The following is a 27,943-nucleotide window of genomic DNA, read 5'->3' as shown; positions in this document are numbered from 1 at the left end:
ATCTTAAAAACAAAATTCGAGTTCAAATTTAGTGATATTGTTTTCCAAATATTTGAATGAGGTGGTCCTGGAAAACAAACCTTATATTTTCTTTATAATAAAGCCTTTCTTGCGTATATGAACAACATGTTAAATTTTCGTGGCAATACAACCAATAAGGTGCAGTTAGAGAAATGGTCTTGGCACGTCTTAGTTGAAGTTTTCATAGGAGCTAGTCATATAATTAACACTAATCAAGGGATGCGTGAGGGCTTTTAGTTGCTTGATTCTAAGACTACAATATGACCATTGAGGTTGAAGCTAAACTTAATAAAAGAAATGAAAGGAAGAGGAGGTTATCGGATCACGTTATGAACTGACTTTTGGACTTAGAAAAGGATAATTGGTCAAGTCGAGTTGAAGTAATATCTATCACCAATAGTGTTTGCATAGGTAATTCATAGGAGAGTTATCGTATCACAAGTTATGAACTGACTTTTGGACTTAGAAGAAAAGGATAATTGGTTAAGTCGAGTTGAAGTAATCTCTATCACCAATAGTGTTTGCATAGGTAATTCATAGGAGAGTTATCGCATCACAAGTTATGATCTGACTTTTGGACATAGAAAAGGATAATCAGTTTAGTTGAGTTGAAGTAATCTCTATCACCAATCGTCTTTGCATATAGGTAATTGATAGTAGATGTCACCCCTTGCATTACAATGATCTAGCGCAACATATTGGTTACATATGTGAAATTAGAATATGAAATTGAGAAGAAAAGTCCATTTTTGGAGATTTAAGAACAGATGCTGTGACTTGCTAATGGCTTTAGACGTTAGGAGTTGGAATGATATGTTCTATATTGCTTCTGATTCAGAATCAGGTTTCCACATCGTAAATTATCATTAGAAACGAAATGTATAAGGAAGAGCAGATGCAGCGATTCGTTCATGACGCAAATGGATGTTGAAGAAATTATATATATCTGTGTGTGTGTGTGTGTGTGTCAAGAGAATAAAATATAGGACTGAACCAGCTAATCCGGCAATCTTCTAAGAGCAGCGCCCAATCGAACCACTGATTGACTTTGCTAATAATTGGAGACCTCGATAAGACAGTTGGAAGCTTTTATAATCGAGTGAAGGCCTTCTAACAGACGTTCTAACACGCTGGATTGTATATTCTTGGCCCTTGGCGGTTTGGAATACTACCTCCTCCAAGTCCGAGGGGTTTTGAGAGGTTCTAAAGAGAGATTATTTCAATCAAATGTCGACAGTATCATGCCCGTGATCAAATCATTAGTTGATCCTTGGGATACGGAGGATTCGTCGAGGCAAATTTCCACCTGACTCTCAGCAAGGAGATTCTCCAACAAAATGCCATGGTTGCTGCAGGGCTCTCCTGCATGTACTTCTCCTAATATCCTATTGAGCCCCACTGCCCGCAACAAAAGTTATGCATCAAAGGACGAGCAGGCCAACCCCTAGGAAGAGAAGTCTCGAGGTGGAAGAATCTTTCCTGGGCTCCACCACCATGTCTACAGCTCAACATCAATTAGTAGTTGGGGACTAGCCCACTGGGACCTTGTCCTTCTTCTCTTAACTAGTTATTCCCCCTAGTATTGCTCACATATTTAGGGAATATAACTAGAACGCGATCACCATGTTGCATACTTCATGATACATAATATGGCAACTCCTTTCTCCTAGGCTCGTCAACCTGTGCTTGATTAACCTATAGTTGTACCTGTCAAATCCAGAACCTAAACCAAGTTCTGAGACATAGTTCAGTGGCTTTAACCAGATTGGATCAGACCGTAACCTTCCACACCATTATATAAAGCGCCAATTAGACCCGGTCAGAGCCGAACCACTGACGGGGACGAGCCATGCGTGTGGGACCAAATCGCGTCCCACTGGATACAGGCATACCCAAGCCAAGCGTGGGTCACAGTAGTTCAAATCACGGGACCCGCCAGTCCAAAGCGCGGGTAATCCCATTACCGAGTCAAAGATTTCAAACGCACGAAACAACGGCTAGAACGATCCCAACCTGTAGTGGTTTACGGCGGGCCAACGGAGGGTCAAAACATGTGAAGCACCAAAGACTTCTAAATTCCACTCGCTCCGGCACGAGAGCATTAGTCATTCTGGAATGGGCGGCGATCGAGTCTTCAACGCTGCCGGCTCTCCAGATGTCACGGACGTCGACAGAAGCCATCCAAAAGAGAGGTCATAACACAATACCGAATAGATAGCTCTTTTCTTTTCTTTTCTTTTCTCGAACCCTCTATCAAATAAAAAATATAGTTTAAGCTCTTAAATCGATTGTTCTCTCTGTCTTTGTAATAACAAATGGCTAACATCTTTGTTACAATACAAAAAAAGGGGGAGTAAATAAGACAAACACGCAGAGATCAAGTTAGTGTGGAAGATCGATCAATTGTTATGGAAATCACGGAATTGGCCTTCTCAACTTCAACATCATCGTCCACTGTGCTAGATTTTAGCTTCTGTGTTTGTTTCTCAACAGGTTCAATTAAATCGCCGTTGAGGATTCCGGCACCGCAGGCCGCACCGGTGAGCCGCCGCGCGCGCTCGGCCTGCAGGTCCCAGTCGGTGCGGTGGATGACGGCCAGCATGAGCACGACGCAGGTGGCCTGTGCCGCGAGGAGGCCGAGCCAGAGCCCTTTGAAGTCGAGTCCTCCCCAGAAGGCAAGCCCGACTGCAACCGGCGTTCCGACCAAATAGAAGGAGCTGAGGTTTACGTTGGCACCGGCCCGCGGCCGCGCGCTGCCTCGCAAGACACCGCACCCTGTCGTCTGCGGGCAGTTGCCCAGCTCGCACAGCCCCAGTATCGGCAGAACCGAGGTGGTGAGCACCGCGATGGCGGGGTCAGCGGTGAACATCCTGGACCAGACGTGCCGGACGGAGACAGCGAAGCTGAGGGCAATGAGACCAAGGAGGAAGCTGGAGGAGAGGCCGACGAAGGCAGCGCGGCGGGCACGGTCGGGGCGGTTGGCGCCGAGCTCGTTGCTGACGCGGGTGGAGACGCCGAAACTAAGGGAGGAGGGGAAAATGTAGATGAGGGAAGTGGTTTGTATCAAAATGCCCATTGAGGCGACGGTGCATTTGGGATTAAGCAGGAGGCCACACAGGAGGATCATAATCTCGTACCACCACCATTCGAGGCAGACGGAGACGCAGCTGGGGAGGGCGAGGTTTAGCAGAGAGGACCAGCCGCCGAAGCTCTCGGCAGAGGGAATTATTCCGCCAGTGCTTTTGGAGACGCCGGAGAGATAGAGGTAGGCAAGGAGGAGGAGGAGGAGGTTGAGGTTGGTCCAAACAGAGGCGAGGGCGACGCCTGGGATACCGAGGTGGAGGATGGAGACGAGGAGGTAATTGATGGGGAGGTGGAGCAGGGCGGCGAGGGTGGCGGCATAGGCGAGGGGGAGGGTGATGGACTGGGAGCGGAGGTAGATGCGGAGGGGGTGGAGGAAGGACTGGAGGAAGAGGTCGGGGAGGGAGAAGAGAATGTAAGACTGGGCGGCGGCGGCGATGCCGGCGTCCTGGCCGCAGAGGAGGAGGAGCGGTCGCATGTTGGCCCAGATTAAGGCAATGGGGATGGAAGCCGAGAGGAGGAGCAGAATGGTCCGCTGCAGGGCGAGGCCGAGGAGGGGGAGCTTCTTGGCACCGAACGCCTGGCCGCAGATTGGCTCCATGCCCATCGCAAGCCCGGAGAGGACAGAGTAGCCAGTTATGTTGGCGAAGCCGATGGCGAGGGCGCCGCCCGCGAGGGGAAGGTCCCCAAGGCGGCCGAGGAAAAGCATGGAAATCATAGAGCGGGAGTAGATGAGGAGGCCGCTCAGCGCCATTGGGAGAGCCAGGCTTAATATAGAATTGGCCTCCACGAAGGCAAGGGCGAGCTGGGTCGGCGGCTTCGGCGTGAGCACCGGAGCATCTGATGGGCTCGTCGACGTCTGCTGCTTCTGGACGAGGGGGGCAGCGAGGAGGCCGTGGGGGTCTTCATGGTGGTCGCATTGGCATGGGAAAGGGGAGTCTGGGGTCAGAGCATTGCACATGGCTTGGGTGTTTTTAGGTGGCCTCTTTCTTAGCCTCGTGGAGTCAGTTGGCCGCTGATTTAGAAAGGGGTTTTGTGGAATTCAGTAATAGGCTGTAGCTGGGTTTACAGGTATTTATAGAGAGCCACAGAGAGGTGCCCCAAGGGAGGAGGAGGTGGGCTGGTGAGCCGCTTCTGATAGGCTCCTGACACTCCCACGGCCTTCCTTGGAGGGTATCCTTTGCCGTCTGAGAGCCGCCTCCTGAGGGAGAGGAGGAAATCGGCTCGGCCGGCAAAGCGGCACCAACAGGTGAATCAAATCTACAAGAAAAGAGGGAAAAGTAGGAGTTTGCGTGGGAGCCGTGACGAATTGGGCGAAGTTCCGGGGGGTATATATCGGGATGAAGCCGCATGAGTTGTTCCTGCAGAACTTTCTTGGAAGAGGCTGTCGTAGGTGTCACGGTCAATCCCAAGCAACTAACTAATTAAGCTACAGAAGGATGAAAGCGAAGCTGTTCTGTTTTTTTTCTTTTCTTTTCTTTTTTTCCTCTCTTATATAAATTTTGATGTGCGCATGGTTGCGTACGTATATATTTGTGCGATTAGTACTTCCAGCTTCGCATTGTATGGATGAGGTCAAAAATTAGCACAAACTAAATTTCTCATAGGCTTCAAAGGTGCTTTGCTTTAGAGCTCTACATTTCCAGGCAGAGGGTTTCTCAATAATGAAACATTCGACTTTTTATCCGGTGTCAAAGAAATAAAAGTATTGGTTGCTGGCAAGCTTGGCATTAATGGGGTCAGTATGACTTTTCTTATGCAGGCGCAGCATGTGGGATCTCAATCTTGAGCCATCAATGGACACATTCACGTGATGAGTCCATCGAATACCCGTAAATAGCTGAATCCCTGCATCTATTGCTTGGAAAACAGTCACTTGGAGATTCTTGTGCATACCATGTTCTTTATCTTTTTTTAAAAAAAATTGACTGTTTGCATTATTTGAGCATCCATCTATTGGTTGGAAAGCATGTGCTTTTTGTCCATCTACTTGCATGCCAAACTTGCTAAGCATGTCATTTGTTAATAATTTAGTAATGCAGAAAGACATGGGTAATTCAGTTCATAGTCATTCTGCTCACTAAAAGACATTCTAAATATAACGATTGCAGCATGGCCAGATGCAACAGTAACATGGACCTCCGAAAAAAAACAGAAAGAAAGAAAAAGATCTACCTACCTACATCACCATAGTCAATTAGGTGCACTTGAAATGCCTGACTAGAAGAAACGAGCCTCTAAATCAGGTGACTCCAATTCTCTGCATAGTTGTCTTCTGAATCGAATATTAGATGGAAGTAGTAAACAGTGACTGGTAGATGAACACTGAGTCGTATAAACCTTGGAGCTTTGTATATGGACTCACTCTGTGCGATATGAATCCGGTTGGGGTTTGACTCCACTCAAAAGATTTACTAAAGGAGAAAGGACAACACATTTGGTACTATGATATGATATAAGAGTCCAGAGTAGCTGGATAACAATAGAGCTCGGGCGGCCTCTGATGTCTTCACTTGACATATAATAGTAGCCCTAGTGTTCTGTTCTCAGATCCGTTCAAGAGCTCAACGATAAGATGGCCTGAACTGCCGGAGCTGCTCGCCACCGTCGGGCGGTCGATGGCAATTGGTGTCTGAGGTGGGGGCTTACGCTTGACGTGCCGACTTAATCCGTGCTCCGCACGAGATGATGTCTTATATTCCCGTCCTCGCTTGAGCCCTGTTGTCCCTTTGTGATTGTGCGTGTGCGACGGCCCTGGTTGAATGCCCAACCGTGTACAATGGGCGGGCCTCGTCTCATCTTTTTTTTTTTTGGAGCACTTGGTTTTGGAAACTTTCTATTGGAGTCTTCCTTCACAAAGAACCAAAAAAAAAAAAAATCTTTCTATTGGAGTGGGGCATGTACACCTTTTGTTTTGTTTCTATCTGGATGGTATATCAAGGATTCTAAAACCTGAGGTACTTTGTGTTTATAGATCATTTTGAGTCCTATTGGACTAGGTTTAGTCTCTCTCCATGCAGCTTTCTGTCCCGCCCCATGCCTTGACAAAATCCTGAGGCTTGTTTTGAACCCTTTTTGGCATCGGGGGCCACAGCTAGTCCGCCAGATTCTCTCTCTCTCTCGGCATGGATTTCGGTCCCCTGTAGTTACGCATGAAACATGCGGTAAACTCAGAGAAGTGGGAAAAGGTGAAGCTTGCCACCAGAACGGCATGGACGCGTCGGGCACCGGATAAGGTTAAGCAGGAACGTGCTCGTCGTGTCGCGGATTATAGGAGCTCTGGCTGTTTGGGCAATTTACTCGCTAAAAAAACAAGGTCACCAGTGCAAGGGGGAAGAGCCCGGAATCTTTGCTTCCATTTCTTCCATCTTTTCTTATTTTTGGAAAATAATAATGAGAGTAGCATCCTTGAAAGCGTAGGCCCTTGCCTCGATGTAAATATCGGATAGACTAGTTTGGGCAGCTACCGGTAGGGCCAAGGTATGGGCCACTGACCTACAGGTGGTGATGGGAGGGAGAGCTGCCCAGCAGATGGACGGTGGATAGATTTGGAGGATGTATGTTCACCTCTAAGTGGCCTTGTTCAATGAAAAGTGGCTTGGGGTTGTTTGCCGCCCAGAAATGTGTTGGCTGGGAGAGGTGTTAGAATTACATCGTCTGTAGATGGTGTCCTGACATAGAGGAGTCCACTAGCTATGTTTTGCTTGGGTGCCCGCGGGCAGTGCAGATATGGAGGAGGGCCTCGTTCCCCTACCTTATTCCATCAGCTTTGCTAATGATCTACTATGCCAGATGAGAAAAGCTATGCAGATCCTGAGGATGGTAGAGTGGGGCATCATTTGTGCCTATTTGACGTATCATATATGGTTAGACGAGAACACCCAAGTCTTTGAAGACTATTAGGCTCCCTTGAGAATTGTAGTAGAGAGAGCCTTTATCCAGATTGCTGAGCTCACTAGGGCTATCTTGGAGACCTCATCTAGAATGGCCAAGAACATCTGGAACTCCCACTCTGCTGTTATAGCCTCCAGGATCATTCTTGTTTCTTGGAAGCTTCTACTCCCCGGCCATTTTAAGTTGAATTTCGACGGTAATGCTTTTAGAGATAGAGATAAAATGTGTGGGCTTTGTGATGGGGAGTCATAATGCTAGATTGATTGTTGTTGGGGGGCAAAGCATCGTTGGACTGACATCTATAGGGACGGAGCTCAGGGCAGCATGGGAGGGCATCACCTATGTGAAGCGAATGTTGGAGGCTGAGCATATCCTCCTCGAAGAGGACTCAGCCATGGTGATCGAGTAGATACGAGATGGAGGGCGGAGGGGGATGAGCGCCCTCTGCTCTATGGAATTTTTTGGATGGTAGAAGATTGCAGCATATTTCAGGCCGTGCATGTATATCGAGAGGCAAACAGGGCCGCTGACTGAGTCGTCTCTGTTTCTTCCTAGCATTCAGAAGAAATCTTTTGGTCTTGTCAGGGGTTACTCCTCCACTGCTTTGTCATCTTCTCTCCTTTGATTCTGCTGGTTGCATCCATGCTAGAGTGGTATGGTCCTGCTACTTGACAGTGGTTAATTAGCTGGATAGAATTTGACGCTTCCTTTACTTCTTAGGGCCCACTTGAGCCAGTTGTATTGTATTATTTAACTAAAAGGACTGGATGAAGCATGAGAACGTCACGTTGGAAATGGGCTACCTAAGAGGCCATGCCATGATAGCGGTCCTTGGTCGACCGGGGCAAGTCGCGAGACTGAAAATTACTTAATAATCATGTCCATATCTGATTGATGGTGAATTATCACCGTGTACTCTGCAGGGATAGAGTGGGAATTTACTCTAGAGGAAAAAAATGAATTGTGAAAAAATGAAGTAGTATATTCATATGACGTTAAATATATATAAAATATTTTTCAAGATGTATTTTAGATTAATAAAATGTGTTAAAAAATAAAATTTCACTCATTTATAATTTAAAAAATGCAAAATATACATATATTTTTGCAACATGTCTTTTAGATTAACAATAAATGTTTTTACTTCAAGTACATATTTCCGAAACATTTTTGTTTCGTGGACATATAAAAACATGTTTTAAGATCTTTCTTTTAAATAGAACCCACAAGAGCAAAAAATAGGAAATAAAATAAAAAACAATAAAAACATAGATAATATCTATTTGCTAGTTTGGTGAATTTCTTTATGCTCCTTACATCATTAATCTAGAGTCCAATTCAATTTAAATTGAAATCAGTTAAAGGCAATCTGGGAAAGGTGTGGGAACAAAGTTGCAAGGAATGGGACGAGTTTGCTACTGAAGGAAAATAATTGAGGCGATTGATCATTGAATCACAATTGTATATATTGGAATCAGTGGTGATGCTTCCCTAAACAGCCTTCCGTTTCATAAAATGAACCATGTGCTAATATGGAAGCGGGAGGGCTTTAAAAGAATCTTCTTGACTGTAGCAAGTAGTTTTATTGTGATGCTGTTTTGGTCAAAACCTGCTATACTGGGCAAAAACAAAAATTTTTAATAAAAGGGAAAAATTAATGATATTGGAGCTATATCTATAATGGTAGAAAATTAACTCAAATCTTAGTTAGGACCATAGGAGTGATGGAGATGAAAGATTGAGAGATGGATGATGGGCGCTTAGGTCTTATATATCCGTGTCGGCCGACCGACCGACCAACCCCCCCCCCCCCCCCCCCCCCCCTCATTAAACATCGAGTTGACTAGGTCATTGGAGTACTCAGTTCGTCTACCGTCCAGGTTAGAAAGATCGGCTAGAGGTTGTTGTGAACTTTCGTGGTGATGGTCCAATAGCTGCTACACTCAAACGCGCGATGACTCCAGTGCTGCATGTCACCGCGCGAGTTGGTGTGTGGATAGTGGAGGTCTCACTTGGACTGCTACTTTGATGTTGAATCCGACTCGGAACAACAAAGACATGAAAGTCTATCCATCAAAGTGTGTCTAGTAGGAAACCCTCCAATGCCTAAGTTAAACATAACTCTCAAGGAACAGAAGAAGGATCGAGAGAAGCAGAGTGACAACGTAGAAGATTCCAAAGAGAACTTACCTGGAGGGTCCCTGGGATTGTAATATATAGGCGAGGGATAGAGCCCGTCGCACGAGGAATTCAGACTTGTGCGCTAGCCATTATAGCAATTGCTTGCGTATCTTGCCCATGAATCATGCCTGTGCTTTTTGGTCATGTAGATTGCTCGTGTATTGTATTTGTTTGGAGATAGTTTGCGATCATGGCTGAGATGTTGCTATATGGAGCCACTACAAAAGAAAGGATATCTCCCGACGGTTTTTTTGGTCTCTACCGACGCTTTTAAGCATCGGCGAATTTCCAGCCCACGCACCCCAAAGCGTGGGTCAGACGTCGGGCAGGCGGGCGTGGGTCCGGTTTTTGCCGACGCTAACAGAAAGCGTCGGCAAAAACAGGACTTTCCCGACGCTAATAAAAGCGTCGCTAAAAGACTCAACGCCGATGCTTATATAAGCGTCGGCGTTAGCCACCTATTTTTAAAAAAAAAATAAAAAAAGAAAGAGGGGAACCAGGGCATGGCGCTCGCCGGCCTGGAAGGAGAGCTGATGGTTCATGGCATGGAAGAAGAAATTTTACAAAGATTCCATGAAAGAGGAGCCAATACAAATTGAATCTATCAAAGATCTAAAGGAACCAGGGCAAAGATGAACCATAAAAGAACCATAAAGCAAAGATGAACCTGGAAGGAGGAGGATGATCTCAATGTCGTCGATCATCGAGATCCTCTTGACTGATAAGAGCTCCATCCGACCTCCGGCCTCCGGCAAGGAGGAGTCCACCCTGGAGTCCTGCACCAAGTGCCCCTGCTTCGAAGCCCAGGCGAGGACCACAGGGACCCCTGCCTGTGCGAGATCCTCACTCTGCGGCACGTTGAGGGAGATGTAACACAAGAGAATCAACGCCTCGGTCTGGAGCTGCTCCCCAAAATACACCAGCTGGACGAGGTGCTTGGCCCCTCCGGCTTCGATGATGGCCTTGGAATGCTCGACGCGAAGGAAATTCTCCTTGCACACGAACTTGGTCAGGGCAATCACCGCCTCCCTTGACACGATGGCTTCCCTCTCGTCCAGCAGCTACACTAGAGGCCCGAAGATCCGCGTCTCCGTCGCCCGGAAGGTCTTCGACAGGCAGCCGAGAGCGGTGATGCTGGGAATCAGAAGATCGTCGAAGACGCCCTTGTCGGCGATCCGGAGGAGCTGGTCGACGACCGCCTTAGCGGCAAGCGAGGTGGGCTTGAAGGCGGAGTGGCGGAGGTCGGGGTTGTGCTCGGCGACGCGGGCGATCTCCATGATGGACATGGCAGAGTAGTAGCGCACGTCGCCGGAGCCCTTCTCGAGGAGGACGGCGAAGCAGAGGAGGGCGCGGGACTCGGTGATGCTCTTGCAGATGGAAGGGTTGTTCTTGGCCAACTGCCACAGCGCCATGGCCGCCATGGCCTTCTTCTCGGCCTTGGTGGCCGGGTCCTCCGCCTCCCTCCCAGAGAAGACGAGGAATGGGCGAGAGAGATGTGGGTAATACTACTGGTTAAATAGAGAGAGGAGGGCGGTGGCCGGGAAAACGGAAACCCGAAGAGAGGAGGGAGGAGGGATGAGAGAGATGAGGCACGAGGGTAGAGAGAGAGAGACTGGTGTGTGAGGGAAGCTTCCGACGGGGGTGGTCAGAAGAGGGTTGGGATTTAACCTGGTGCGTTGGCTTCCGACGACGCTTTTAGCGTCGTCTTAGGCCGGAGACTACACCGACGCTTATTAGCATCGTCTTTTTTCGACGCTTTTTACAAGCGTCGGCAAAACCGACTTTTTCTGTAGTGAGCAAGAGTTTGAAATGGAAAATATTCTCAGCATGTTTTTTGTGTCAGCCACATGGTAGGCTTTGAGTGGTTAGCTTGTGACTAAGTGGCGAATCCTCATTGATCGGCTTGCCACGTCCGCCATGTTCATTTCTGAGGTATATCAACATGTGTGTGTGTCTATATATATATATATATATATATGTGGGCGCGCGCGCGTATGTGTATGTGGCCTTGCTCATGTTTCCATACGGAGGGAGGGAGGGAGAGCACGCATGTAGTTTTTATGTAGAAGGATAAACATCTACTATATGTCTAATGTGATAGCGCTTCACTCTAGCATGTTGTGGACTTTGAGGTCTTTCATGTGAATTAACTAGTTGAATTTTAGTAACGTACAAAGTTTACCGAACCATACACCTCTTTAATGAGATCTAAAGTCTCACTCTCTTCAAGGAAAAATAAAGGCACGTGGGAATGCAGTATATATATCCACTGTTATTTTCTTCAATACTGCTTGATATTTCTATCATGTACATTGCAGATAACAAAGACTATCAGTATCACTAGATCTTCTTGGTATCATGACGTAGGTAATTGAAGTCTATATGTATTCAAGAATATGTGGATTTGTTTGAATAACAAGGAAAATCTGGGCCTATGTTATGCAAAATAAATTTGATTTATGTTACTAGAAAACAAAAGGAATGTCAAAAGTACAAGGCAAACATCTAGTCAGTACATGGGGACAAGGGGAGGGGGGAAGCGTTTCTCAAACCTCCTTTGTGTTCCTCCAAACTGGTCAGAGGGTCGCGGGGGATGTCCCAAGCTCTTTAAAGAAGGTATGAACATCAGACCTCCCTATGGTAGAAAAAAAATGGACATGAAAGTTGAAATTGGAAGTGAATAAACATACATACATACATACAAACATATATATTTATACATGTGTACGTGTGTGTGTGTGTGTGTGAGAGAGAGAGAGAGAATGCTCAAGAAATTGTAGCTCTTATATGATGCTTTGAATTGTACATGCATGGATGCTTTTTAAGTGCTCTAAATTATCCCTTGAAAAAATGCTCTATATTAACCGTTGTTTGTTCTAAATAAACCAGGAGTACCGTAACTATGTCTGATACTAGTTGAATGCATTCAGATGCTCATGAAAAGAACATTTTCTTTTGTTATTTTAAATAAAGATTTTTATTTTGAGAATAGCTGTGGGAGCACCACCTTTCTATGTTTATACGAAATAACAAGTTAGTCATTGCAGCATGCTAGGTCTATTCACTTAATACAACTCTGATAATTGCGCACCCTTCTGTACATATCAGGCTCCTGAAAAAAAAATAGACACAAGTTTGCTCCCAGAGGCACCAAGGAGAAAAGAAGAAATATTTTCAGCAACTTCTTATTAAACTTTTGAAACAACAATAAAATCCATAGTAAAACACAATATGCTATAATTATTATTTAATAAATTTTAATATAAAAACATCACCAGAAATATCTACGATACCAAAATCTAGCAACAATATTTGTTTCCACGTCAATATATATCGAGATCTTAACTAAAAATTTAACCTCACCAAAACATTAGTTGATAAGATTATATCCACACTTCACAAAATTAATTAGCAGCATCCTAATATGTGATAAATGCTGGATTTATCTCCCAACGTCTTCTTTTCTCTCTTGCTTACCCCTGTTCGAAATATTTAGTAGATACGCAACATTTGTTTTTTTCCAAGGAGAGAACATAGATTGATTCAAAATGAAGCACCTTTTCTCTACTCGACGACCTGAGTCAATACATCGGTGCGACAGAAGAACACAACCCATTCGCCCTGGCAACCCAGTCGTTAGATTTTTTCCGGTCTTCCACAGCACTCGGGCTTTTCCCTGTCACTTGGAGCTGTTCTCTGGACCAAATTCCCTGAGACAGACCACCACATTCCACTTGCCAAGTTGTGGTCTTTTCTCTCTGGCTGCAATTTTGTTTACAACCCGTGGCCATCCACTCGTTGCCCTGCGACCTTCCTTGGATTACTTCGAGTCATCTATAAGACCAGCAACGACCCACCCAAGTGTCCCTGTCCTTGCACTTGAAGTTCTGTAAAGCGTGGCACAGTATTTTTCTTCTCCGCGTTAAATGATAAGAAATATAAGAACCAGAAACACCCTTCAATCATATGAGACAAGGATCGTGCCCGGAAATGCTCTCGACTTGGATTTGTTCGAACATTCCCATTTAGCTAGTCACTGCTCTTTCAGTGCACAATCTTCGCATTAAGGAAAAAGTTGGGGCCCATGGTTTTGCGTGGAGGTCGGGATAGGAAGAAATTATCAGTTGGACCGGGTCCGCCAGCTCAACGATTGACCAGTCCAACCGTAAGTAGCACGAGCAGAAATTGAGAGAAAAAAAAAAAAAAGAGGGGGAGAAGACAGAGAAATCATGCAACTAATCTAGTTCCTATGATAGCATTTCGAGAAGCATGCTTGATGAATAAAAATCATAGCAACCAGTGGCCATGATTGATTGCATGCACGACCGATGTAGGTAGTATAGGAAATAATTTTTCGAGGAGACAGAGCGATACAAATAGTGCGTGCAAGCACGTGTATGTTGCTTTGCGATTGGACTGATAGATTAAAGTGATGGTCTATGGAGGGCAAAATCAGCACGTTACGGTGGGCTGATACTGCTCTATTCAAATTGGAACCTTCCTCCGATCTTGATTCTTTCTTTTTTACTCGTCGCTTTCAATACTTGGGTGATCCAAAAGTGCTTAACGGTCGTGCGAATATTTGAGGCTGTGGCACCCAACAGTGAAAGGCCGACATGGTTTCAAAAGAGATTGGGTTGCCAGACAAGCAGCAGAGCAAAAAGAGTCATAGCACGTGTTTCACATGTTCACACAAGCTTGTCATCGGCCATGTTTATAGAAGTAGTCCAACCCCATTTATGTGAAGTTTGCATCTCCGGACGCCTTCGAGGTAATTGGGATCGGATGTCATAATCTCGTCACGCGCTTTGAAGTTACGCCGAGTCGGCAAAGGAAGTCGGCTTTGTACCAAAAAATAAAAAAAGGGAAGTCGGTCAACCAAATTACTGATATGAATAGGTAACTCGTACGAGTTAGCTCTTGATTGCTGGTTTTCTTTTTAGAAGTATCAAACTTAGGAGTAGTTTGATAGGGTTAGGAATAGGTAAGCTGTATGATTTAGCTCTTGAATGCTGGTTTTCTTTTTTAAGAAATATCAGTCTCTTCAATGCTGTCTCTCTCTATCTCTCTCACCATTGCGTACCGAGGGTGGCACCTTTCACTCCTGATTTATATATGCATGCGAAGGATAAACAAGTCAAGGCACAAGACAAGTGGGAAATGACAATTGAAGTAATTATGCAGATAATTAGTTTGGAGATGACATAAATTCACCACCTCAAATTACCTTAGCTCTTATACTATATTAAGCAGTCATTTAATCCCAAAAATTTAAGCAATCAGAAAATAAATCAGTAATGTACGCCAGGCTCATACAGAAGCTGTAGAACTAATTTGTAAATATCTATTTCTTCCTATGCACATTATATCAAGTCTGGTTGGAAATGGGTAATAGAAAGAAGTTACACATCATTTATATAACTTTTTTATTATAAAAATCTGTGAGAGAAAAACTTTTAAGAAAATAATAAGATACAAATATTGACTTGCACCAGAGAGGAAGGTAGTGATGCGATGCTAGCCAATCCACCTTGACCGCTAGAAGGATAGATGGAGAGAGACAGAGGGGGAGGGAGGTGGACGTTGCTTCGCGGGCAGGTGAAGACATGGGAAGGGCCATTGTTCGGATCTGGCGCGACAGAGACAGCCCAAGCTGGGCTCAAACCCGACAAACCATGGACGTGCCCCAAAGCCAATGGGGGATTGTCACGCACTTTGAGTCGTACAAGGAAGCCGACCCTTTTTTTTTTTTTTTCTTCTTCTTTTTTTGTCCGCATAGCAACTTTTACTGGACCTCCTTTCTGCTGGAGAATATTCGATACGGACAGACAAATTTTACTCATATTCTTTTCATCCGCGGGGGAGCTCCACCAACGTGGCAGCCCCTTTTACGTATGAGTATATCACACGAGCACCATTTAAATACCAACAGACCAGTTAACGATTTCACCAAGCAAATCAAGCAGGAGACATCTGACCTTCTCATTTAATCAATGCCCGCATATTTCAAATCTGGATGACTCTAATAAAATTTTAGCTTCATTTTAACCGTGCTACCACCTCCGTGGTAAGCCGACCCTTCTTCGACGTCAAGAAAAGGGAGGAGTGGGGATGGAATGAGAGACGTGGGGCAGAGTGTTTGGCAGTCGAGTGAGCGCCCGAGCCTGCGGGACACGGAAGTCTTAATGCCCTGCCCTGTCCTTTGCCTGCCTCTCGTGGTGGGACTCCGTTATAATAGACGTACGGTGGTCAGTAGAGGGCTCGAACTACCATGACGGTCTTGCGTTTGCGTAAACGGCGAGGGTTCCTGCCGATCGGTCGCCATGGACGTGCATCATTGGCGGCGGACGGGTATGTAATTGCCAATGTCGCTCTCTTTCCTGCTTTTGCCGATATCGATATCTCCTCACAAACTATACTATCCCCTGTACGCACATCTGTAGATTTTATTACCATCGGGGCACTTGTACCGTTTCCCACTGATTCAAAACAGAGAATCTTAGTAGTCGATTTGATGCAATGGCCGGCTCTAATTTATTCCTATCAAATGACATATAACTATATAAATGAGATGTTAATTCCTTGAAAAAATTGTTAAAAAAAGAAAAAAAAAAGTTAATAATTGAAAATCAATAATGAAGGAATATTTAAATTCAAGATGCAAATCATAAATATAATCTACACTGAAAAAAATAAAAATAAAAATTCATATATTTTTATGGTTCAAACTTAATTATCAAATGCCAAATTGAGCAATTTTAATTTATGAATAGCAATTTTAATAGCATGACTATGTTTATTATAATATTTTCATAAAAAAAAGAGGCTATAATTGCTATAATCTAATAATTAAAATCTAGTAAATAAAAACTATCCATATTTTGGAATGTATAGGTCATAAGTACAAAGGAGGTTTTTAATTTATGTGCCCTGCGATATAGTTTTCTATACCACTGTTTTTTTTTGTACCAATTTGATGCATAGATTAAAAATCATTGAAATGTATGAATTTTGACCTCGACAATTTTTTGGATTGTAGATCATATTCAACATTTTGAATCTTCAGTTTGGATATTCTATCAATGATTAAAATCATAAACATATTTTACAATGAGTTCGTTCATCTAAAGTGTTTTCTAACTCTAAGTATATCTCAATGTTCCAGTCGAATTAGAATTTCTTAATCCTTAAGTACAAAGAGAGAATGCCCCCTAAGAGGCCATGATCGAACCAGTCCCCCGCTTTTAACGTGCTTCTAGCCCAGCCTATGTGGAATGTGGAATAACGGGCTAACTTATTGAAGACCTTAAAGCTGTATTTTGATGATAAAAGTATAAGACCACACAGCCATTAGTTGTTAGCTCAGCCGGTTAGCACCTCTCAATTAAGAAACTTTTCGTACTTTGTACAAGAGATCTAGAGTTCAAAATCTTAGTGATCTGATGCTATCCTATATTGCCCAAAAACAATAAAAAAATTTAATTGAACTAAAAAAAAGCATGATAAAATAATCATTAGAACTGTGCACCGGTATTTGCATGATGATGATATTGTAATATTTGCAGTTGATGGGCTTTCATTATCTTGGACCCTAGAGTGACAGGCTAGTTTGCAAGCTGTGCTGGAATCAGACTGACGAGCATCATCAAGGTTAACGGAGAATGGCACAGTCCATAGTACTTGAAACAGTACATGGAAGATCATTAAACATTTTATAATATAATTTGTTAACTTTGCATTTTCCCATAATGTATTAGAGAGGCAGGCATCTTATCTGGCAGATCAAATGGCAACCAAGGCGAACTAGTTGATGAGATGTGCATTTGAGTCGCAGACTACCATCTTAGTTGAGAAGCATTGGCCCTTATTATGGGCTCACCTTCATCAAAACGATACACGTTAGGGATCAGAACATACCTATACAACATTAGAAAGATAACCGAGACGAGGTTGCATCAAATATGAACTTGAAGTGACCGTGGCCTTACTGGTAGACTAAATTTCCCAAGGCATGGACCAAACTCAGCTGAGCACACCCCGCCATGAACGGGTCACGCTGGCTTGGACATTTGCTTGATACGATTATAGATGAATACAATCATACATTTTAATTAGCCCAGGCCCGGCAAAAGTAAGCTAGAAAACCACAATGGGGCTGCTTGGGCCTTTTCATTGGGTCATAGACATCTCAAATACTTATAGGTCATAGCAGAGTTCAGCTTCCACGAATATCTCATCCGTCTATCTGCAGAGAGAGTGACGTGAACATAGTCCCAAAAAGAAAAATGGAAACTTACGCTATAATTGAATGTATGCGATCTTAAGATTGATGCTGGCCATGTCTATATGCATCGCTCACATATTCCTTTAGCAATGCTAGATAAAGTAGAGTGCAATTTTAACCATCCAAACATCAACAATTTAGCACATCATATATTGTTCCAGAGACAGGTGAAGAACTGAGTTTGCCTCATCATCCACAAACCTTATGATATCGAAGGATTATTGACATCACTGATGGTCTAAAGAGGGAGAACCATTTTCATGGTGTCTTTGACTTTGAAGTGGCAGGAAGCAACTGCACCACCACATTTGGCAAACGGTGAATCAGAATCGAACAGACCGAAGCCTTAAATCTTACCATCTTAAGTTTGAAGAGTTACCTGATAACAGGAAATGAGAGAGGTTATAAATCCACAAGCCCCTGTTACTCGAGGAGTGACCTTCTTTGGCGCCAGTTGAAGCAGTCCGATAGCAACCACTATATCCATGGATGACTTCACCAGAGACAGCAACCTGTCATTTGACTGTTTGAGCTTGTTGCGATACTGCTCATCCTGCAGCCACAATGAAGACATCCATCAAGTAGAACGAAAACATGCAGCACAAACATGCAACAAAATGAGTGAGATAGTAGCCTACTTCATATTTATCAGCTCGCTTCAGCTCCTTCTCTAACTTCTTCAGCGATGCTGATATCCTTGCAAGCTCCGCTAGCTGGAAGCAATATGGATTTACATTATAATTGAGCAACAGATGGCGAAAGATGATCATTACACCTCCTGGTGCACCTGGCAATAATATGCATCTAACATGGCCACAAATCAAGCAGGTTATTTATGAACAGATTGGTTTGGCTTGTGACAGGCTCATTCCACCTCATTTGGTTTTAGGAAACAAGCTAAGCTCAAGCCCCATTCTAGGGCTCATTTCATTAACAAGCATATCTTTCTGGGCTATCAAAAATATGCAGAACTTCAATCTTAGCTAAAGAATAGGCTTGTCCAAACTCATTTAGGGCCTGTTTGAATATTCCAATAGGATTGGACTGGAAATCCCGTAGGAATCGGCCCTGTTGGCCCATCCATTTTGCATTTTCCAAGAGTTTGTCCAAACCTAGCCTAGATACTAACCTTTGGGCTGCAGGAAGAGAAAATAGACCTATGATTGGGCGGTTAGTTTTTTCTTGCCACAGAATTTAGGCTGCATGGTATTTGGTTGATACATGGCCATGCCTAAATGGACGGCCGAATCCACGAATCCTACAGAATTTTCGGCCCAATCCTGTAGGAATATCCAAATAGGCTTTTAGTAGAAAAAGAAACAAGCTTGAAGATTTTCAACCAAGCACTGCTTCAGATTGAATACCCCCTTTTTCTTCAATAATGGGGCCTGAGCAGGCTAAAGCTCAGTTCAGCTAGGTCCATCTTCAGCCCCAGTCAACAAGCAAGAGCATGCAGCTTATAAGGAGAAGGTAGCAACAACAAAAACACAAACCTCAATTAAAGTAGTGCAAGCTGAGGAACCCATCCAACAGAAAAGGGATATCTTGCTAATTAGCTCAGTGCGTTCCTTGTTCTACAGAAGCAATTCCAACAATTATAAGCAAATCACATCCTCAAAAGAGGAAAGATTAGTAAGGTTATAAGAAAATTCAGAAAGAACTCATAAACCAACCTTGTAAATCCCTGTTCTACCAGCCCATACAACTTGATCTAGAAATAAGAAAGTCGATAGCAATGCATTTTTGGACTGCATAAACCAAACGTCAAAATGGGCAAAACAATGGCACTAGTGTCAGATAAGGACCTGATAAAGTTTAGGAGGAGCACGTACCTTTCCAAGTAAAATAAGTGGAAGAGGGGACCCCTTGGGAGGGGGGCTTATAAGAGTATGCAGATCATTAACAAACTGCAAGTTCAAGGAGATGGTCACATATAAGGAGCAAAAATATTCAAATTTCTAATTGTTCAAAACTTAAAAACAGACCTTAAAAAGTCTAAAAACTTTTCGTGCCAAGCTAGTTGATTTGTCAACATTTTGTGCAGTGCCAGGCTCTCCCTTGCTGACAAATTTTGATCCATACTGAATAGCCCTACAAATCTTATCTCTGGCTTCAGCTTTGTTCAAATACAAAACCAAGAGAGCAAGCTCCGCTCTTGTTGCATCTAATGTACTCATTTTCTCTATTTTGCCCTGCTTATCAACATGTGACACTCCTTACATGTTAAAAGAACATAAAAAAGCTATAAAGCAAGACTAACAACACTATTACCAATCAGCATAATGATTAGCAAACAATTAAAAAGCAAAAATAATAGCTAATATATCACAATAAGAATGTCTGAGAAATTGAACTAATAGCAGGTGTAAAGCATTGTTGATGCCACAAAAAGGTGACATTGATTCTGCTCTCTGCTTCCTGACAATCCCTGCTGCAATTAGATATGCTTTGAGGATGGCAGACCTTTTATTTTTAATTGGAAAATTCTGCTGGCATTTCAAGCACAATAAGTTTGATCAAAATAAGTGACAACAAGAACTATAGATAATGCTGCATATGATATCCAAATTCTGAATGATCAAATAGGTTAGGGCATTTGCTAAATCATCAGATATTGTTTGGAACACAAAATGCTTTAATGTATATACCAGAAGCAGCAGAAAGTGATAAAGGTACGACATTAGCATGGGAACGGAATGTCGAAAGTGAAATCTTTAAAAAAAAAAAACACTACTCTGATAAGGCCACTAAGGGTCGTTGATATGAAATACCTCACATTGGAAACCGGGACAATTCTATTCACTTTTCAAGAAATGCACTCCCCTTCCTCACAATATTAGAAAAAAAATGGCATACAGGTGAATATATCAAGAACGTGAATGCATTGTACAGCTCTTAAGAAATAATAATTCTACGAAAGAGCCCTAGGAAAAACTACGATATACCATCATTATTGCTTCAATTAAATTTAGCAATAATCCTTTCAAGATTTTAACTTCAACTCATTGTTTCCGTGTTATCATGGAATTAGATGGCACTCCGTCTTATGTGTAAACAACCCCAATTTGCATAACCTAACCTGACCAAACTCCATTTTTTTTTCAAATAGTGTACAATTCAGGTTGTGTTAAACTGTATCAGTAGTATTTTTGTCTATGGCAGCATTATATTATATATTTTTCTTGCCAAGTTTAAAAAGTGCAATGATAACTTCTTAATGCATCTCAGTTATAGTGCTGAAGCATTTATGCCAGTCCCTGGATCAGCTAAAAGTGCAGACCTCATAAGCATGATGAATTCATACCAAGCCCTATGTATTTCTCCAATGTGAAAACTTTCACAGCCCATTCTTAGAATGTCTCCATAATTACTTTCACCGCTTGATATAGGTACACGGGAGTATTGCGTCTGGCACAATACCAACAAGTGAACAGTATAGGGTCAGCATGCTTGAGCCCAAACCTCACCAACAGGTCAATCAAGTTGACTTGGATCTTGTCCATCAACCTGCTTATAATGTTAGATGTTCTTGATTCATGGAAGAAACTTGAACGAGATTATAGTTTTATGACGGTATTAAGGTTTTTGTTAAAAAAAAGGATGTTATTGGAGAAAATTACAATATTTAATATGACGTGGGGGAGGGGGGGTGCAGCTGATGTGTTGGCATTGTTGGCAATGAAAGCCCAGAGAGATATTGGAGCCAAACCTCTAATGGAGAAACAAACCCTCATAAGCGAAGTGTTACAACAATCCAGACCTTGATCCCTCGTAGGGGTGGGCCTCATGGCTAAGTTATTGACTTGCGGGAAAGGATGGAGGAGGACCACTGGCCCATCACGGGTGGGAAGAAGTAGAGGGGAGGAGGAATGATTATAAGATTTAGGCTGATGGGTAGGATGGACGAAATGTGATAAGTAGGATGCGGTCAGAGAAGAAAAGATAGAAGAAAAGATGGAACAAAAGAAAATGGGTACAGGCAATAGGAACAGAAGAAATCTACCAGTAGAGGAGGTGGGATGGGAAGGGTTGGTGATTTGATTAGCATCACAGCTTAGGGTTTTTTACTCCAATCTATTGTTTAGAAGTATCTTAAGAGACTGACAGTTGATCTGACACAAATCATGATCATCAATGTGGATTATCAATTTATGCGCCCTATCATAAATTTTAGCACATGAGCACTATTTGCACCAGCCACTTTTAGTACATTCTTGATGCATAACTACTAAGCTAAAAAAACATGACTTTTGTTGTTGGGCATTTTTGGTACTGCAGTTTGGATTTTTGATTCAGATGACCAATTATTTATTTTCATTAACTTTATAGTCAAAGACATAACAAGAAGCAGCCATCATAAAGTAGTCCTTACAACTAAAGGCTATACGAACTCAAAAAAATTGAGAGGAGTTTTTTTCATCAGCTTATTAGTATGATTATGAGCATTTCTTGATAATGATTTAATGACAAAAAAACATGGCAACCACATATCTAAAATAACACTATTTAAGTTAGGGATCATGACAACATGTTCCATCACAACCCATAAGTTAGCTTTGGGAGAAATCAATAATAACCATGAAAATCTATAATTAAAGCATGGATATAACTATCATCATCGCTGTAACAGATTTGAATTAACTCTAAGAAAAACAAGATGGATATCCTATTTTTCAGGTTCCAAAAACAAGAAAATACCATGCACCAATCTGACACGAATTGATTGGTAGGAACCAGTGTAGAATGTTTTTTTTTAAAAAAATGGTAAAAAAGCCTTGTCACACCTTCTGTAGAATCAAAAATATTTCTTTTTTAATTTAATTGGATTACCTCATAATTAAATTTTCCTTTTGTCCATTAATACAGTCTTGTGGTGAACAATGACATTGATAGCTTTGTTCCAGACAAGGCATATGCATCAATAATGTAAGTTGAAAAGGGCATCAGGGGCAATATTGAAGCTAAACAACCAAGATTTACATAGTTCTGCTAAAACAAGTTCTTTACTCCTGATTAGGTGAATTTCCACAGCTATTATCACAATGGAACTCCTCATTAGGTGAATTTCCACAGCTATTATCACAATAGAATTGGAGGTTCAACACATCACAAAGAGCCAAGAGCATATATAGGGCAAAAAAGAAACTTGCGATACTCGTGTTCTGTTGAAAAGAGATGACAAAGAGGAAAGTAGAAAACTAAAGAGTGGTAATATGATAATAAAGCTGGGTAGAATGTGCTATCACTTATTTATAAATAGGATAAAGAACTGCAGCAGTGATGATATTAAGGTGTGCCAGCAAAAGGAGAAATTATTATGTGCAACTATCGGAAGAAATATCCCAGACAAATTTTGGTCAAATGAAGACTTCTGAAAGTCATGTTAACTCTTCCAACCATGGGGCAAGCATGACTTGTTAAGTTGTATGAACAAAGGTTGTATCCCAATACTAGGGTTATGAAACATGCGCTAATTAGAAAAGAAAAAACCATGTAAATCCACTTGTTGCAAACCAGAATCACTATTAGGTGTTGCTTTTGTCCATAAGAATGTGACGTGCTGCTGCTTTTAGACCCTTGGACATCTATGTTGAGTTTTCAATAATTTAAATATGTCCATCATCTGACAGGAAAAAAATAATACAAATCTCATTATCAACTTGAGCTCATCAGCCTTATGTCAAAGTCTACACAAAAACTACAATAGATTGTTTTAAAGAAGAAATAGTTAGATGGCACAGACCATGACACAGACCATGAAGCATAATCAACACTACGACCAGGTGAAACTTTAACCAGAATTATGTTGTAATGAATCTTTAACCACTCTCTGAAGATTATCCAATCACAAAGAGAATCACACCATGTGCTGGTACAGCGGCAGTTAGTAATTCAATATTATGTCATCAAATGATTTATAGTGAAGCACCATAGTTGACCAGATATAGATGAGGCAAGAAGAATAAATTAAAGACATTCTGGCATCAAATAGGCAGTGGCAAATGTTCCACATTCTCATGATTACATCTCCATAACATTTGGTTGAAATATCAACACCACAATTATTGATAAAATATCCTTAAAACCCTAGATAGCATGAGATAATGCAATCGACAGAGATTTGCACATTTGAGTTTTTCACATTATGGTACTCATTAGATGTCCGACATGCCATACAGAAATTGCAAGTCAGGGAATCAAATTTGCACAGAGATAACTGGGGGTAATACATTCACCTTTGGGAGCTGAAATATCCAACTTTGTTATAGGGGATACAAGCACAAATTCACATCCACACACAGAAACAAAAATGCAGATGCATAACTTTTACACACTTGTTCTTATTTCCTATATCCTGTCTCCCCCTTTCCTCTTGGATCTCCCCATACCTTGTCAGCTGCCACTTTTCCTTTGGCAGTTAAATGATGGGTCAAGCATATTGGAGCATTACACCACTCACCTAGCCCCCAGAAAGAGTACAAATTTCCAGTAATTAATGTTTATTTCTTGTCAAACAAACTTTCTAATCAAGATGGTCGAGAACCTGTGCCCAATTTCTTTCTTATTTTCATTGGTTAACGCGCAGAGTCAACCGCATATCTCAAATAGATACATACTAGCGTTAAGAACAGGGAGCAAATGCTGTAAGGACAGATCAAACCAGATGAAGCACTCCTGAGTAATCTCAAGGACACATATGGAAATACACCCAAAATTCACATCAACAGCTGCTTCTAATGACTAAAATGATATCTTTCTCAAGCTACACATTTGATTCTTCTAGTTTTTGACGGAGCATACGCACCGTGATGAAAACGACAACTATGGTCCAATTCATTAGGAAAGGAAAAGAAAAAACCCCAAACAATAAAATCAAAACTAGTTTCCATTGAAAAGGAAGAGAAATCATGGTCAGTTTGTTAAGAACGCTTCAACCACCCACGGAATGTGTACCACGAAAGTCAAAACCTATACGCTCTGGATCCAGAAAAAAGAAATCTCCAAGAAAAAATTAATGGCAATAGAGGTGAAGAAAACGTTACCTCTTAGAAGGAAGAAGAAGAAAAGAGCTCTATAGGGTTCAATACCTGGTAGAACGGAATACAGCGAAAGAGATGAGAAATGAGAAGAGACGTAGACCTTAGAAGGGGCAGATGAAAAATAAGAAGAGAAGAGAGAGTTATCTACGCCACCTCTTCCTTGGGTGTGATCCGCGAGGTGGGGTGATATTTTTGTTGTGGGGATGGGGTGGGGCCTCTTCGGTTTTCGGAAAAGAGAGAGACGACGGGGTTAGATACTTAGATGGTGGATTGAGGGCGTACTGATCAGAGGGTGGATGGCGGTTCATTTTTTATTCTTAAGATTCGTGCCTCTGTTCCGTTTCTTGAGGGGGGCGGCTTAGCTGTGGGGTCTCGCACAGCAGCTACTGGTAACAGTCACAGTTAACCTTCCGTGTGTCTGACACGTCATTAGATGGGTGCTGATTGCTGTGTAACAGGCAACAGCTGAGCGGCTGCTCCCCTCGCCTAGTTTTGTAGACGGTGGTTGAGGATAACTCGTTGCTATCCCTGATGAGGATAACTAATACCAGGATAACAATGGATAAGCAGGGATAGCATGAAATGTACTTTTTTTTTTTTGAAATTTCCGTTGAACATTATCTAGTGCAAAGGTACAGATCAAATGTGTGATTATTTTTTTTATATAAAGAACACCAGTGTCCTTGATTTTAGAAATATTTTTCCTATTAATGGATTATATTGGTCCTTTGCCTAATTGGCAGGGTTTAAAAACAGGGATAAATGAAAATCTAGGGGATCCTTGGAAACCTTATCCCCTGTTTGACGCTAATGTCTGGGATCAGTGGTTCCTCCCTGTCATTTGGCTAGTTTGGTAGTATGGTTCGAACTCATTCTAGATGTCCTGGCTGCACTTCCAATAAGCTTGCTTGCTAAGAAAATTATGATCGAAACCATTCACAAGACAAATATCGAGCAAGATACCAATATACCATTTGCAAACTTATTCAAATCAGAAAACAAACTCTGATATCAAGTACAACAATCTAGCATAGAAGCTCCTATCCTAGCACAAGACTGGCCGCATTCATATACTACTGCATGCCAAGAATAGATCTTCATTTAGAGTGTGCAAAAGGATTTTCATGGCTATTTGATGCCTTTCGACTAGCAAAAGGATCACCGCACCAACATGGTAGCATTTTCTCTTGGTATTTACACCTAAACTTCACTTGTAAACTGCCTATTTGCTGAATGGAATAGGATGGCTAATATGTGCAAATATTGTTTACAAATTTTGGCCATGGGATAGTCTAAGTAGGAGTACAAAGTTGTTTACAATGCGGGCTCTGGTCGTCTTCTAGTGTTTATCCATCAAATCATAACTCGAGAATAGAAGGCAAGAGGACAAATTAATTGCATCACCACCAAACTGCATATTTTGTTTCCTTCTCCGACCAACAATATTTGCAAGTGGAAGCGTGGAATATCTCTCGACTGGAGGATTGCTTCCCTCGAGGGCTGGCCTAGGCTTATAAAGGCCGATTGCTTTGGCCCGCGGACGAGGACAGACGAAGCCCAAACATGGAGACCAAAGCTAACTGGGCTTAGATTTGGAAAGCAAAGGTACCTCACTTTGGAAATTGACTGGCCCGCGGAGCTATCCTACCACGGCCACAAGGTTTTGTGGCTAAGTGGGCCGAGGCCCTCCTGATTGTCCCTGATACCATGGCCCAGGACTGCATTAAGACTAACCGAGAACTTACTCCTCCAATATTGCCCGTTCTCTCAGGGACCATGGAGACGTTCATCTGCGTTAGCCTGCGTTCTGGGGTTTAGTTATCAAGAATGATTGCAATTTTATAATCTTTAATGGATGCATGGTGAACGTTGGATGAACGGTCCATCAGATTCTCACCTAGTGCGGCGAGTACGGTAGGAATGACCGGGAAACCATTCATTAGTCCTAAAGAGGTGTATTTGTTCAAAAGCAGCTGCTCTTCCCTGCATGAGAGTTCTCTATTAGGTTAGAATAGCATGGGAAGGGACCTGGTAGGCATTTGGATAATCCTCCAATCTGATAACAACAAGAAGAATCAGTTCGATACTCCAAATATTTATCATCTTGGTAAGAAGTCGACCAAATCCTCTATCATTACAGAGATCATCAAAATCATTCTCAAGATCTTCATAAACTGGGAAATTCTCCAGATGTTCATCAACTTGGCAAGAAATTGGGCAAATTCTCTGATTACAAGAGACCAATATGATTCTCCAGAGCTTCATCAACTTGGCAAGAAACTATGTAAATCTTTTATGATTACGTGACTATCATGACAACTTAAGAAATTCTTTCGTCTTGTATCGAAAAGATTTTTCTATTATTTTTTATTTAAGTTTTGAATGTGATATTTTTTTAATATTGATGATACATAGATTCATGTACCGTTATTATAAATACAATGATATACATGCTTAATTTTCACATTGAGATTGAGTCACCAAAAGCCTGTTGTTTTTCAAATTTTTTTCCTCAATCCACTCTTGCATAGATGGGTTCTCTACAACCATCATGTATTGTATACAGTTCCCCAACCAACCCATGGCAGCATCCCTGAGAGCCAAACAAGAGGGCATAGTTTAGCAAATTTCTCACTCATATAAAGGGGACGACCCCTGTACCATTTATTTTTGCCTGATTTGGCAGGATGTACCTACGTTAGAGTGATATGAAATGTTGTTTTTAACAAAAAAAAAAAAAAAAAGGGAAGACAAGTTGGGACCCGGGATCCTCTGCGATATGTATTTTGCACTGTAGAGTGGTGCAGCCCTAATTGGCTATCATGTTATCCGATCATGGAGACAGACGGCTATCAAACAGGATGCGGTGAACAACCCACAAAATATATCGTGGCATGCAACAACCACCTTCTTTTATAGTTGTCCCTCTTCTTGGTCAAGTGGCAACTATCCTGGCCTATACCACTCCTTGCGTGCAAAGCGCACACCCCAGATTTCGACTTACTTGTCCATTGCACGATAATTCTTCCCCACCTAATTGGTGGACCTAGGCCAAATAAATTCTGGAGGGTATATTTATTTTTACACATCAACTGGGGCCTCTGGTCATGAGACTTTTCCCAAAGAGAGAGCCTTCAAGTTGTTTACATGTAGGAGAAATTTGGTGAGCTTTATCTCTTTTTTCAACTCCCATGTTCCTCGGCTCAGTCTACTTCAAAAATATATTTTATTCCAAGGAACCCAATAATTCTCAAATAATAATACAATCATTCAACAAACTCAAAAAATCAAGTTAAAAACAAGCCTAACACATCAAAAACAAACAAAAAAACCCAACAAACACAATAATCGCGAAGAAGAACCGAAGGAAGAAAAAAAGCCGCCTCTGTAGCCTCTAGGGTTTTATCCATTTAGTCATTTATCTATGGTTTACAGACGATCC

General features: G+C 42.2%; 2 protein-coding genes and 1 pseudogene across 3 annotated transcripts; all 3 read right to left on the bottom strand.

The window, feature by feature from the left end:
• Window positions 1-822: 822 nt before the first annotated feature.
• LOC103711132 (protein DETOXIFICATION 49-like) lies at window positions 823-4,788 on the bottom strand. The gene has a single exon (XM_008797151.4). The coding sequence runs from the start codon at window positions 4,061-4,063 to the stop codon at window positions 2,399-2,401; it is 1,665 nt and encodes a 554-aa protein (XP_008795373.1). The 5' UTR covers window positions 4,064-4,788; the 3' UTR covers window positions 823-2,398.
• Window positions 4,789-9,737: 4,949 nt separating this feature from the next.
• LOC120110924 lies at window positions 9,738-15,633 on the bottom strand (annotated as a pseudogene).
• A 1,824-nt stretch (window positions 15,634-17,457) lies between these two features.
• Window positions 17,458-24,677, bottom strand: LOC103711133 (peroxisomal membrane protein 11D-like). Of its 2 annotated transcripts, none has more exons than XM_008797152.4 (8): window positions 24,550-24,677; window positions 19,447-19,653; window positions 19,294-19,368; window positions 19,135-19,209; window positions 18,955-19,035; window positions 18,100-18,174; window positions 17,841-18,014; window positions 17,458-17,755 (listed from the first exon to the last, which is right to left on the bottom strand). In XM_008797152.4, the coding sequence occupies exons 2-8, from the start codon at window positions 19,636-19,638 to the stop codon at window positions 17,720-17,722; spliced, it is 708 nt and encodes a 235-aa protein (XP_008795374.1). In that variant the 5' UTR covers window positions 19,639-19,653; window positions 24,550-24,677; the 3' UTR covers window positions 17,458-17,719. The 2 variants fall into 2 exon arrangements, with proteins under 2 accessions (XP_008795374.1, XP_008795375.1); XM_008797153.4 differs by having other exon boundaries at window positions 24,505-24,658.
• Window positions 24,678-27,943: the final 3,266 nt, after the last annotated feature.

Source organism: Phoenix dactylifera, chromosome 5, assembly GCF_009389715.1.
Source record: "Phoenix dactylifera cultivar Barhee BC4 chromosome 5, palm_55x_up_171113_PBpolish2nd_filt_p, whole genome shotgun sequence".
Taxonomy (NCBI): Eukaryota; Viridiplantae; Streptophyta; class Magnoliopsida; order Arecales; family Arecaceae; genus Phoenix; species Phoenix dactylifera.
This window is presented reverse-complemented; position numbering and strand designations above follow the sequence as displayed.

Excerpts from the sequence above, each read along its gene's own strand:
- LOC103711132 (XM_008797151.4), bottom strand. The coding sequence starts at position 4,063 with ATGTGCAATGCTCTGACCCCAGACTCCCCTTTCCCATGCCAATGCGAC.
- LOC103711133 (XM_008797152.4), bottom strand. The coding sequence starts at position 19,638 with ATGAGTACATTAGATGCAACAAGAGCGGAGCTTGCTCTCTTGGTTTTG. Across the intron at positions 19,036-19,134 it reads GTAGAACAGGGATTTACAAG|AACAAGGAACGCACTGAGCT; the intron begins GTTGGTTTATGA and ends TTGCTTCTGTAG. Across the intron at positions 17,756-17,840 it reads CTCTCATTTCCTGTTATCAG|TTGCTTCCTGCCACTTCAAA; the intron begins GTAACTCTTCAA and ends GTGGTGGTGCAG.